The following is a 14,566-nucleotide window of genomic DNA, read 5'->3' on the forward strand; positions in this document are numbered from 1 at the left end:
TGTGTGGAACCCATCGATCCTGAAGTGGACCTATTACCTTTAAAAAAAATCAGGATCTGTGTTTATGTAACTGCCATATATTTTTCTACATTGTTGCGTTTGTTCTTAGGTGGGTGGGCATTTTGGGCAGACTGGCATTTATTGACCATCTCTAATTGCCCTGGGAGAAGGTGATGGTGAGCTGCCTTCTTGAACTGCAGCAGTCCATTTGGGTGCACTCATGGTGCTATTAGGAAGGAATTTTTAGGATTTTGACCCCACAACTATGAAGGAACACCAATATATTTCCATATCAGGAAGGTGAGTGGCTTAGAGGGGAACTTGCAAGTGGTGGCGCTCACATGTATTTGCTGTTGCTAACCTTCTACATGGTCACAGGTTTGGAAGGTATTGTCAAAGGAGTCTGGCAAGTTGCAGCAGGGTACCTTGTGGATGTTACACATTGCTGCTGCTGTGCATTGGTGGTGAAGGGACTGAACATTGAAGGTATTGGATAGGGTGACAATCAATTAGGCTGCATTATCGTGCATCCAGCCAGCAGTGCACCAAATTGAACTACGTCCAGGGCCAGGTTTCCTGATATCCATTTAAAAACATGTTTAACAGCCCTAGATTCATAATGGGCTTTTCTTGGAAATATTTAATTTGTTACATGGGTGATCACTGGTGGCGGACAGTAATTTAAAAAATAAACAAATGTCATAGTGGTTTGGTGGTGGGCAAGTCACTCAGTTGTGTGTGATAGCGCTTTTAAGTATTAAAACAGCTGTAGATTTCTGCAGTAGAACAGTTCATCCAAATTCTATTTGTTAGTTCGCTGTTTTCCTTCACCATTCAGCTCAATTTGCTTTCTAAATTGCTGGAACTGAAAGCTGATAACACTTCAGTAAGGACACCAGGGCATCTCACACCTTAGTAAACTGACTGTTAAAGTTTCCATAGATACTTTAAGAGAAAAAAGATTAATGAAAACTAATGTATGCCCCTTACAGTCAGAAACAAAGGAATGCATAAAGGTAAATAAAGAATTGGCTAACAAAAATTCACCTTAAATCTGCCTACACAAATAATGTACTAGAAATCATGGAGAACACAGATTTAGTGAGAGGGTGACACCAGAGCAAATCTGTACCAGTTGAGAATGGATGTTGGAAAAATTGATGGGATTGAAGGTTGATATGTTCCAAAGACCCGATTATCAACATCCTAGAGTACTTAAGGAAGTAGCCCTAGAAGTACTGGATGCATTGGAGGTCATCTATCAAGATTCTTTAGATTCTGGACCAGTTCCGAGAGATTGGAGGCTAACTGATGTAACCGCACATTTTAAAAAGGGAGCTGGAAAATAAACAGAATTCTAGTCCAGTAAGTCCGACATAGGGAGGATTCTAGAGTCCTGTATCATGGATTTTTTTAGCAGAGCACTTAGAGAACAATGCTAGACTCTGACACAGTCAGCATGGATTCATAAAAGAGAAATTATGCCTGACAAATCTACTGGACTTTTGTTGAGGATGTAACTATTAGAGCTGATCAGGAGATCCAATAGGTGGTGCTTATTTGGACTTTCAAAAAATGTCCCACATAAGAGATTAATGTGTAAAATTAAAGTGCTTGTGGTTGGGGGTAGCATTTTGAGATGGATATAAAATTGGATAGCAGACAGGAAACAAAAAGCAGGAATAAATGAATCTTTTTATGAATGATAGTGACTAATACGGTACTAGGACACCAGCTATTCACAGTGCTTATTCATGACTTGGATAAGGAAACTAAACGTACTATCTCAAAGACTGCAGATGACACAGAACTGGGTGGAAGGGCGAGCTACAAGGAGGATGCAGAGATGTTACAGTGAGATTTGGACATGCTAATGAGTGGGCAATGCCTGGTAGATACAATATAATGTGGATAAATGTGAAGTAGCCCACTTTGACAGCAAAAATAGGAAGGCAGATTAATATTATTTGAATGGCTGAAAGTAGAGATGGAAGAATGTTCGATGAGACCTGGGAGTCCTCTTGCACCAGTTGCAGCAGGTAAGTGCAGAAGTGCATCAAACAGTAAAAAAAAGGCAAATTGTATGTTGGCCTTCATAACTAAAGGATTTGAATACAGGAACAAGGGTGTCTTGCTGTATTATACAGAACATTGGTGAGGCTGCACCTGGAATATTGTGTGCAGTTCTGCCTCCTTATACAGCCCTGGAGTCACACAGCATAGAAACAGTTCAACTAGTCCAAGCGAACCATATCCCCAAGCCAAACAAGTCTCGCTTGCCTGTGTTTGGCCCGTATCCCTCCAAACTTTTCTTATTCACATTCTTATCCAAATATCTTTTAAATATCACACTATACCTGTATCCACCACTTCCTCTGGCTGTTCACTCCACACAACAAACCACTCTGTGTAAAAACTGTTGCCCATCATATCCTTTATAAAAACTTTCACCTGTCACCTTAAAAATATGCCTCTATTTTTGAACTTCCCCACCCTAGGGAAAAGACACTTGCTATTCACTTTATCTATGCTTCTCATGATTTTATAAACCTCTATGTGGTCACCCCTTAACCGCCGATGCTCCTGTGAAAAGTGTCTCAGCCTACCCAGCCTAATTTTATAACTCAAACCTTCCATTTCTCGTAACTTGCTGTTAAGCCTTTTCCGAACCCTCTCCAGTTTAATAATATCCTTCTTATAATAGGGTGACCAGAAATGCACACAGTACTCCAGAATAGGCCTCACCAACGGGACAACCTATACATGACATCCCGCACTCAAAGGTTCGAGCAATGAAGGCGAGCGTGTGAAACGCCTTCTTAACGGCTTTGTCTACCTTTGGCGCAAATTTCAAATAATTATGTATCTGAACCCCTTGGACTCTCTGTTCTACAGCACTACCCAGGGCCCTACTATTAATTGTACAAGTCCGTGTTATAGATGGAGTGGTCTACTAAATTGATTTCCAGGAAGGCAGAACTAACGAAAGGAGGAGACAGTGAGTCAGTTAGGATTGTATTCCCTGGAGTTTAACAGAACGGAGAGGGTTGAATCTCTTAGAAACACAAAACTCTGATAGGACTAGACAGCGTTTAGTGCAGGAAGGATGTTCCCAATTGTTGGGATCCACAATCAGGAGTCATAGTTTAAGATGAGCGATAAACCTTCAGGACTGAGATGAGAAATTTCTTTACCTGGAGTGGTGAGTCTGTGGAATTCACTTTCACAAAAAGTGGTTGAGGCTAAGTCATTGATAACAAAGTGTGAAGCTGGATGAACACAGCAGGCCAAGCAGCATCTCAGGAGCACAAAAGCTGACGTTTCGGGCCTAGACCCTTCATCAGAGAGGGGGATGGGGTGAGGGTTCTGGAATAAATAGGGAGAGAGGGGGAGGCGGACTGAAGATGGAGAGAAAAGAAGATAGGTGGAGAGGAGAGTATAGGTGGGGAGGTGATAGGTCAGTCCAGCGAAGACGGACAGGTCAAGGAGGTGGGATGAGGTTAGTAGATAGGAAACGGAGGTGCGGCTTGGGGTGGGAGGAAGGGATGGGTGAGAGGAAGAACAGGTTAGGGAGGCAGAGACAGGCTGGGCTGGTTTTGGGATGCAGTGGGGGGAGGGGAAGAGCTGGGCTGGTTGTGTGATGCAGTGGGGGGAGGGGACGAACTGGGCTGGTTTTGGGATGCGGTGGAGGAAGGGGAGATTATGATGCTGGTGAAGTCCACATTGATACCATTGGGCTGCAGGGTTCCCAAGCGGAATATGAGTTGTTGTTCCTGCAACCTTCTGACCGCGTCTCCCGCATTTCCCGCAACACATCCCTCACACCCCGCCCCCGCCACAACCGCCCTAAGAGGATCCCCCTCGTTCTCACACACCACCCCACCAACTCCGGATACAACGCATCATCCTCAGACACTTCCGCCATCTACAATCCGACCCCACCACCCAAGACATTTTTCCATCCCCCCCCTTGTCTGCTTTTGGGAGAGACTACTCTCTCCGTGACTCCCTTATTCGCTCCACACTGCCCTCCAACCCCACCACACCCGGCACCTTCCCCTGCAACCGCAGGAAATGCTACACTTGCCCCCACACCTCCTCCCTCACTCCTATCCCAGGCCCCAAGGTGACTTTCCATATTAAGCAGAGGTTAACCTGCACATCTGCCAATGTGGTATACTGTATCCATTGTACCCGGTGTGGCTTCCTCTACATCGGAGAAACCAAGCAGAGGCTTGGGGACCGCTTTGCAGAACACCTCCGCTCGGTTCGCAATAAACAACTGCACCTCCCAGTCACAAACCATTTCAACTCCCCCTCCCATTCTTTAGATGACACGTCCATCATGGGCCTCCTGCAGTGTCACAATGATGCCACCCGAAGGTTGCAGGAACAGCAACTCATATTCCACTTGGGAACCCTGCAGCCCAATGGTATCAAGGTGGACTTCACCAGCTTCATAATCTCCCCTTCCCCCACCGCATCCCAAAACCAGCCCAGTTTGTCCCTTCCCCCCACTGCATCACACAACCAGCCCAGCTCTTCCCCTCCTCCCACTGCATCCCAAAACCAGCCCAGCCTGTCCGTCCTCCCTAACCTGTTCTTCCTCTCACCCATCCCTTCCTCCCACCTCAAGCCGCACCTCCATTTCCTACCTACTAACCTCATCCCACCTCCTTGACCTGTCTGTCTTCCCTGGACTGACCTATCCCCTCCCTACCTCCCCACCTATACTCTCCACTCCACCTATCTTCTTTTCTCTCCATCTTCGGTCCGCCTCCCCCCTCTCCCTGTTTATTCCAGAATCCTCACCCCATCCCCCTCTCTGATGAAGGGTCTAGGCCCGAAACGTCAGCTTTTGTGCTCCTGAGATGCTGCTGGCCAGCTGTCTTCATCCAGATTCACACTTTATTATCTTGGATTCTCCAGCATCTGCAGTTCCCATTATCTCTGAGGCTCAGTCATTACTTGTTTTCAAGAAGGCAGATAAAGCTCTTGTGATTGAAGTATCAAGGGATATTAGATGAGAGCAGGATTAGGATATTGAGCTTAGTGATCAGTCATGATCCAGTAGTCACAAGAAAGTTTGGAACGAAAAAAAAAGTGATATTTTCAATATCAAACTGTATATGGCTCAGTAATAAAATCAGAAAATCTGGAGAAACTCAGCAGGTCTGCCAGCATCTGTGGAAAGAGATACAGGGTTAACATTTCAAGTCCAGTATGAAGAAGAGTCATATTTGACTCAAAAAGTTAACAGTTTCTCTCACCACAGATGCTGCCAGACCTGATGGGTTTCTCCAGCAATTTCTGTTTTCATTCCAGATTTCTAGCATTTGCAGTATTTTGCTTTCATTGTGTACAGCTCAGTATCAGAAACAATTCAGCCAGGTCCTCAAGCAACAAGTGAAGAACTAGTGAATTGCAAACCAAATTGTTACATGAGTAATTTATTAACAAACGGAGTGAATTGTACCAATGTCTGTAATTAACCTGCTTAAAAAAAACTAACACACACACACATAACTTCCAACTTTTTGGGGAGCTGGGGAACACTCTAGAGAAATACCTTAAAAGTACTCTTGAAAAGGAACAGTTACATTCAGAAAATAAAAGAGGTATTGTAGTTCTGCAGCCAAATCACTTTCCACACAAGTTGGCAGCACTGGGGTTTCTTCCTGTATTAGTTGTGTCTCACTGAACTTGCTTCCTCACAAGTTGCTGTAAGTTCTAAACTTGTCTTTTGGGAACCCTCTGCTTGCGGTGATGAGTTTTGCCAGTGAGCTTAAAACTCAGACTTTGATGTTGGGATTTCAGAGAAAGGCAGAGGGGAATCAGAGCAAAAGCTAATGCTCCAGGCAAATGAACTCTTTTGATTTTATGTTCAAACCCACTATCTTTATTCACCTCAAACTGGCTCATTTGGCTTCTCACAGGGTATTGCAGGCTTGGTGTCTCCATTAAAGAAGCTCATCCCTTGCAAGTATAACATCATCGCTGCTGTAGCCAGTCTTTTGCTTCCTAAAGTATCCTTTCCAAAATGTTCAAGATATACGTTTGTGTGTCCAGTCAATTTTACTAAAATCTAATATTTTGGATAACAAATCTTCTTGGGAAGTAACAGAAGGGAATAGTGAATTGGTCAAATAAAAGAGAGAAATAAAAAGAGAGCAAGCAACAGAATGAATTGACAGAGAAAAATAATAAAAATAATAGAATTTATAAAACAAATTAGAAACACTTTATAGGCATGAACTTTTACAATTTCATTTGCTTCTCTGTTGAGTCCGAGAGGTTGAGTGGTATTGTCAGAAATCAAATCTATTTATTGTAAGGATCCCGATATTCAGCATTATCCCAGGGGCAGGTTTAGCTTTTTTGAACAGTATGAATTCAGCAAAATATGAAGTTTCACCGAGGCCTCCCATTTGCAGAAGGCAAACAACGGATCAACACAAATCATATACCAACATGTACCAAAATTGCTTCACACGAAATATCTCTTTCTCTCTCTAAGATTGCTGTGTTACTTGCACACTAATCACGATGCATGCATTAAGCTTGCCAGGAGGTTCCCAGGAGGTTCTGGGTCCATACAGTTCTTTTTGAAGTTGAACAGCAGATGTTCACCTGCACATCTGCCAATGTGGTATACTGCATCCACTGTACCTGTTGTGGCTTCCTCTACATTGGTGAAACCAAGCGGAGGCTTGGGGACCGCTTTGCAGAACACCTCCGCTCGGTTCGCAGTAAACAACTGCACCTCTCAGTCGCAAACCATTTTAACTCCTCCTCCCATTCCTTCGACGGCATGTCCATCCTGGGCGTCCTGCAGTGCCACAATGATGCTACCCAAAGGCTGTAGGAACAGCAACTCATATTCCGCTTGGGAACCCTGCAGCCCAACGGTATCAATGTGGACTTCACAAGCTTCAAAATCTCCCCTTCCCCCACTGCATCCCAAAACCAGCCCAGCTCATCCCTGCCTCCCTAACCTGTTCTTCCTCTCACCTATACCCTCCTCCCACCTTAAGCCACACCTCCATTTCCTACCTACTAACCTCATCCCACCTCCTTGCCCTGTCCGTCCTCCCTGGACTGACCTATCCCCTCCCTACCTCCCCACCTATACTCCCTTCTCCACTTATTTTCTCCTCTATCCATCTTCGGTCCGCTTCCCCCTCTCTCACTATTTATTTCAGAACCCTCTCCCCATCCTCCTTTCCTGATGAAGGGTCTAGGCCCGAAACGTCAGCTTTTGTGCTCCTGAGATGCTTCTTGGCCTGCTGTGTTCATCCAGCTCCACACTTTGTTATACAGGAAGAAGCTCCAGCTCATCCAGATCAGGGATTCTGACAGACAGGAAGTAGAGGGACTGAATGATATGGAGAGAGTTTGACCAGGACGCATGTCCTCAGATTATGTTACCAAGCGCAGTATGTAAGTAATAATTCAAGTCCATAAAGAGACATCATTGAATCATAGGAAGTTACATGATGGAAGTAGGCCATGTCCATGGATAGCAGCTTTAATGTTTGCAACATGTATTGATTTTGGCAAATTGCTGGTGACTTTACAATGAAGATATATGCAACTATCAACAAACTCCAATATCATATTGAATGTTGATATAACAGTAATTGGGTAATATCCAACATTCCTGATGGTCAGTATAAGACAGCACAACTAACACTAGGCAGTCACTTCTGAGGGATAAGATCTTTAAATAGTGCAGTATTGCCCTAGAACATCAGTCTTAATTCTTTTTTGCAGCTAGTCTCAGTGCAACGACTTGGACTTAGAAGCTACAGACTCAGAGAACACAGTGCTACCAATTGAGCCAAAACTAACTCAGATTACAGTGCTCTAAAAGTGGAGTCAACAGAACACGAGTTGGATCTCAGAGCCAAGACAAACTCAGAAAGAGCTTGCAGATAAATAGGAGAAACTGGAAAATGAGGAGGGTTCAAGATTGAGCAAGCGTGGGTTTCCTCCGGTTTCCTCCCACAGTCCAAGGATGTGCGGGTTAGGTGGATAGGCCATGCTAAATTGCCCATAACATTCAGGGGTGTGTGGGTTATAGGGGGATGAGTCTGGGTGGGATGCTCCAAAGGGTGGTGTGGACTTGTTGGGCCAATGGGCCTGTTTCCACACTGTAGGGAACCTAACCTAATCTAATCAGATGCAGCATTGGCTTGGTGAGCAAGGATAATGAAAGAATGCTGCACTAGGAGATAAATAGTTGGTCTCAATAATATTGGTAAAAAAGGTCCTCACATCTAAATGTGAAGTTTAAAGCAGCAGAAGTGATGGGCTTCGAGAAAGGTTTGAAGGTGACACCTGGGGTTACTTTTCATTATGTCTGAAAGTGTCATTCTCCTGAATCGGAGAAGTTTACCCAACCCCTGGCTTAAAAAAAACTGCTTCAGAAATACGTTTTATTTAAATTGAAAGCAGACCCCCCAAAAAATCCCATTTTAGTTTAAGTCCTGTTCCGAATGAAACATCTCTGTCAATTAATTCCAAAACAGTTCACGTTAAAAAAAATTCTGCAAGTGAACTAAAAAACTTATGAAAGAGTTTACCCGGTGCTGGAAGCCAAGAATAATGTATTCGTACAAGTGGATGTGTGTGGAATTTAAAAACCCAGTCGGGATCACTCAGAATTGCAGATGAGGTCAGGAGCAGTGTCCTCTGTCATGTGCCATTATTAATGGTTAAAGCATGGAGCTCGCAGGTTAACCAGACGAATGAAGGATTCGTTTGGTCAACTTCTCTTCCCGGGGCGGATGTAAGCTAACAACTGTAAATGTCGAATAGCAGAGAGAGTGATAACATAACCCCGTGAACCACTGGCAGCTCTGTGCAATCACAGTATAGTCAAATTTCAAATCTGTTTCAGTCTGCAGGAGCTGAATGGTTAAATTTCTTCATCTGTAACAGACAGCAATTCCAAATAAGGGCTTGCCGTAACTTTGATTGAAGAACCAACTTTATCTCGGCCAGCGTCTTTGTAAACAAAGGCTAAAACATCCCAGCTTAAGCGAAAGAGACCTTCATTTCTCTCTGCGGACAGTACCGTCAGAGGGTAAATCCGGATTTGTCCAGAATAACACTAACTCACCTGGTACTGGCCACAGCAAGACATCCCCGGGGACTGTTCTCAGCAGCTCTAACTACCTCCAAAAGCAAACAACATAACAAGGAAAGTTTGTAAAACGGACGCTTGGCACTGACCTCACCTGCGCGGGAAGGAAAGCAGGATAGATGGCGATGGTGAGCGCTACAATCTTTACCTGGGCTCCAAGCAACCCTCCCTCCTCTGTAATGCACAGATGCAAGAAAATACCTGCTTGCTGTGTTCCCGCCTTACGCAAAGAAATTCTGCATTTGGAATTGAATGTTTACCCTCATTCACGTGTAATCTTCAAATTAAGTATTGGCTTGTTATAAAACCCCATCTGGTTGACTAACACTCCTCAAGCGAGTCTGCCGGCCTGGCCTGGCCTGCATGTGACCTCACACCCTCAAAAATGTGGTCAGTTCTTAACTGCCCTCTGAAATGGGCCCAACAATTGGTAAAGTCATTTAGAAGGCAGCAGAGAATGGGCAATAAATGCTGGGCCTTGCCAATTGCCCTGGCAAACAACATTCCAATCCCTTTACTTTGCAAATCCAGCTCTTTGAACGCTGACTTGCCCTGGGACAATGAATTAAAATGCTGACTGTTCCCCAGAGTGGTGAGTGGTTTGGCTATAAAATCCGCTCATCATAATGAGGGGTAGGACATATATTTAGACTTTCTGATAACTTATGGGGCCTATGTGTAAGAACTTTGTATGACGGCCAGCCAAGCTTTTAATTAGCATTAGAAAGTGTCCACAACCTGCACTTTCCATTCCTGGAACTAAACCGCATAAAAGAATCTTTCTTAAAAAAAGGGACAAGGTTGCTGGAAAAGCAGTTCTGAGGAAGGGTCACCGGACCTAAACATTAACTCTGTTTTCTCCTTCACAGATGCTGCCAGACCTGCTGAGCTTTTCCAGCAACTTTGTTTATTTTTCCTGATTTACAGCATCTGCAGTTCTTTCGGTTTTTAAAGGAATGTTTTTGCCTGCCCCTTGATCCTTTGTGCATCAGTCACACGGTCCCTCCAAACTCCATTGGCAGCTGTCCTTTCAAGTGGTTGGGCTACCATACAGGAATGTCTTTCGCCTTCCCCATCTTCTCTATATCCAAGAGCTCACATTTTAAGACCTCCCCTCTGGAGATTGAAGGGTGACTGTGGAGAGGTTTATAAAATGGTGAGTGCCATACGGTAGGGGAGACCAAAACTAGAGGACATTGATTTAAGATGAGAGGGAAAGATGTAAAAGGTAACTTTTTCACACAGAGTGTGGTGAGTGTATGGAATGAGTTGTCAGAGGAAGTGTTAGAGGCAAGAACAATACAACATTGAAAAGAATTTGGACAAATACGTGAATAGTAAAGGTTTAAGGGGGATATGGACCAAATGCAAGCAAATGGGACTAGTTGAGTTTAGAATAGCTAGTTGAACTAGACAATTTGTACCAAAGGATCTGGTCCCATGCTGCTTGGCTCTATGGCTCCATTTTCTTATGAAATGGGAATACAGTGGTACAGTGCTTATGTTACTGAGGTAACGATCTGAAGATATGTTCAAATGCCACTATGGTAGCTTGAAACTTTCAATTCAACTTGTTAAAAATACGGTTTAAAAAGCTAGTATCAGTAGGTAAAATTACCAAATCATCATAAAGGGATGCAATCATTATTTTTCTCAGACTTGGTAGATAATAAAACCATTCATTCTTTCATAAAAGAAAACTTCAAGCCTGGTCCTTAATGGATACTGTAGATATTGGGTAATTACATTTTATTAGGGAGAGGTATAGCCTCATGATAAAAAGAACATAATTCTTTGTTGCACCCAGCTGGGGAGGTTTGAAAAAGAGGAGACAATTCATGTCTACCCACCCAGTTCTAATAAACTATTGTCAAATTACTAGAATAAACATTATCAGAAAACCTGTTACAATTACACTGTAATTGAACACAACTGGTGTTCAGTTCTGGTCACCTGGACACCAGGGAAAGATTCAAACCCTGAAGTTGATTCAGAAGACAGCTGTCAGGCAAACCCCTAATATCAAAAAAAACCAAAGAAATTTGAATTTTTAGCCATGAAAGAAAATGACTGAGAGATGACCTGAATGGTAAATAATGGTAGATCCAGAACATCACTTCAAACGAGTGTTTAATGGAATTGAATGAATGAGAAACAAACATCGGGTTGAAACAACAAGTTCTGATTCACGCACATCATAATGCTCACAGAGATAGCAGGAACTGCCAAAACTGGAGTCTGAGATAACAAGATGTGGAGCTGAAGGAACACAGCGGATCGGACCTGAAACGTCAGCTTTCCTGTTCCTCTGATGCTGCCGAGCCTGCTGTGTTCATCCAACTCCACACCTTGTTATCTATAATGTTCACAGTATTGAATTGAGTGAAGAGCACTGAAAGCAATTTTCAATTTCTATTCAACAGTCAACTTAGTTTAATTAACAAAGATGACCACTCTCTCCGTGACTCCCTTGTTCACTCCACACTGCCCTCCAACCCCACCACACCCAGCACCTTCCCCTGCAACCGCAGGAAATGCTACACTTGCCCCAACACCTCCTCCCTCACCCCTATCCCAGGCCCCAAGATGACTTTCCATATTAAGCAGAGGTTCACCTGCACATCTGCCAATGTGGTATACTGCACCCATTGTACCCGGTGTGGCTGCCTCTACATTGGGGAAACCAAACGGAGGCTTGGGGACCGCTTTGCAGAACACCTCCGCTCGGTTTGCAAAAAACAACTGCACCTCCCAGTCGCGAACCATTTCCACTCCCCCTCCCATTCTTTAGATGACATGTCCATCATGGGCCTTCTGCAGTGCCACAATGATGCCACCCGAAGGTTGCAGGAACAGCAACTCATATTCCGCTTGGGAACCCTGCAGCCCAATGGTATCAATGTGGACTACTTCAGGTTCAAAATCTCCCCTCCACCCACTGCATCCCAAAAACCAGCCCAGCCTGTCTCTGCCCTCCTAACCTGTTCTTCCTCTCACCCATCCCTTCCTCCCACCCCAAGCCGCACCTCCATTTCCTACCTACTAACCTCATCCCACCTCCTTGACCTGTCCGTCTTCCCTGGACTGACCTATCCCCTCCCTACCTCCTCAGCTATACTCTCCTCTCCACCTATCTTCTCCTCTATCCATCTTCGGTCCGCCTCCCCCTCTCTCCCTATTTATTCCAGAACCCTCACCCCATCCTCCTCTCTGATGAAGGGTCTAGGCCCGAAACGTCAGCTTTTGTGCTCCTGAGATGCTGCTTGGTCTGCTGTGTTCATCCAGCTTTACACTTTATTATGTTGGATTCTCCAGCATCTGCAGTTCCCATTATCACTGATGCAATTATATTCTGCTGGTCATGTATTGACAGTGTCCCAAAGGATATCACTGTCCATGAATTCCTTCTGAGGCGTGCTGTTTGGAAGAGAATCTCAGTTCCCTAGCCAACATTTATTCCTTGGTCAGAGATGAGCGATAATGATACAAAATAATTTAATGAAAAATTGTTTGCATCACAGTTGGAGCATTGTGTTGTTTTGGATGCCTGGTTGTAGAATATACATTAAAGTTCTGGAGTGCAAAGCATAGATTCACCAGGATTATTTCAACAGTGGGAAAATATAGGGCAGTCCAGAGCAGACACAAGAATTACCCAAAGCAAAAGAGAGAGCTAAAAACAAGTTTGAGAGTTTATACTAAATTTTAAATCCTGCAAATTCAGCATCGTTTATGACTCTTCAGATACGGAGGCAGACCACATTCAAATGCAACAAGGCCTGGACAATATCCAGGCTTACACTGATAAGAGGCAAGTAACATTCGCATCACATAAATGCCATTCAATGACCATTTGTAATGAGAGACAATCTAACAATTGTCGCTTGATGTTCAATACTGTTACCATCACTAAATCCCCCACTACAAACATCATGGTGAAGATCATTGATCAGACACTGAACTCAATTTGTCACGTTAACACAGTGGCTACAGGAGCAGGTCAGAAGTTGGGAAGGGTGTGATGAATAAGTTACATCCTGACTCTTCAAAGCCTGTCTACCATCTACAAGGCACAAGTCAAGAGTATGGTAGAATACTCCTCACTTGCCTGGATGGCTGCAGCTCTAACAACACTCCAGTCGCCTGATACTATCCAGGACAAAGCAGCTCACTTGATTGACACCACATTCACAAGTATCCACTCCCTCCACCACCATTTGCTCAGTAACAGCGTGTGTACTATCTACAAGATGCAATGCAGAAATTCGCCAAAGATCCTCAGACAGCATCTTCCAAACCCATGACCACTTCCATCTAGAAGGGCAAGGGCAGTAGATTTATAGGAAAAACACCACCTGCAAGTTTCCAGCTAATCCACATACCATCCTGACTCAGAAACATTTCACCACTCCTTCACTGTCAAATCCTGAATTCTCTCCCTGAGGGCATTGTTGGTCAATGCACAGCACGTGGACTGCCGCAGTTCAAGGATAACAAGGTGTAGAGCTGGATGGACACAGCAGGCCAAGCAGCATCAGAGGAGCAGGAAAGCTGACCTTTTGGGTCTGGACCCTTCATTTCCACTTCACCAACACCTTCCACCCCAACCTCAAGTTCACCTGGATTATCTCTAACACCTCACCTCCCTCACCATCCTGGACCTCTCTGCCTCCATCTCAGGCAACCACCGAGAAACTGGTATCCATTTCAAGCCCACCAACTCCCACAACTATCTAGAATACACCTCCTCCCACCCACCTTCCTACAAAAATTCCATCCCCTATTCCCAATTCCTTCACTTCTGCTGCATCTGCTCCCAGGATGAGGCATTCCACTCCCGTACATCTCAGATGTCCTCGTTTTTAAAGGACCGCAACCTCCCCCCCCCCGCAGTGGTCGAGAACGTCCTTGACCGTGTCTTCCGCATTTCCCGCAACTCATCCCTCACACCCCGTCCCTGCAATAACCACCAAAACAGAATCCCCCTCAACCTTACGTACCACCCCACCAACCTCCGGATCCAACACATCATCCTCCGACACTTCCACCATCTGCAATCCGACCCCACCACCAAATACAGTTTTCCCTCCCCACCCTTATCTGCTTTCCAGAGGGACCACACTCTCCATGACCCCCTTATCCATTCCACACTCCCCTTCAGCCTCATCACACCCGGCACGTTTTCCTGCAACCGCAGGAAGTGCTACACCTGCCCACGTACCTCCACCCTCACCACCATTCCAGGCCCCAAGAAGATTTTCCACATCAAGCAGATGTTCACCTGCACATCTGCCAATGTGGTATACTACATCCGCTATTCCTGTTGTGGCCTCCTCTACATTGGGGAAACCAAGCTGAGGCTTGGGGACCACTTTGCAGAACACCTCTGCTCTGTTCACAATAAACAAATTGAACCAT

General features: G+C 44.7%; 1 protein-coding gene across 8 annotated transcripts in view; it reads right to left on the reverse strand.

Moving 5' to 3' along the window:
• LOC125456346 (choline transporter-like protein 3) overlaps nt 1–14,566 on the reverse strand; it is a 195,778-nt gene that overhangs the window by 95,160 nt on the left and 86,052 nt on the right. For 2 of the 8 annotated variants that reach the window (XM_059648055.1, XM_059648049.1), the window contains exon 1: nt 5,271–5,377. The exons of 5 other annotated variants lie outside the window; for them this stretch is intronic. In XM_059648055.1, the coding sequence (XP_059504038.1) occupies nt 5,271–5,320 (50 nt within the window). In that variant the 5' untranslated portion in view covers nt 5,321–5,377. Of the gene's footprint in view, nt 1–5,270; nt 5,378–9,124; nt 9,246–14,566 lie in introns of those variants that run through there. One more of the 8 variants, XM_059648051.1, reaches the window with a different exon arrangement.

Source organism: Stegostoma tigrinum, chromosome 8 (assembly GCF_030684315.1).
Source record: "Stegostoma tigrinum isolate sSteTig4 chromosome 8, sSteTig4.hap1, whole genome shotgun sequence".
Taxonomy (NCBI): domain Eukaryota; kingdom Metazoa; phylum Chordata; class Chondrichthyes; order Orectolobiformes; family Stegostomatidae; genus Stegostoma; species Stegostoma tigrinum.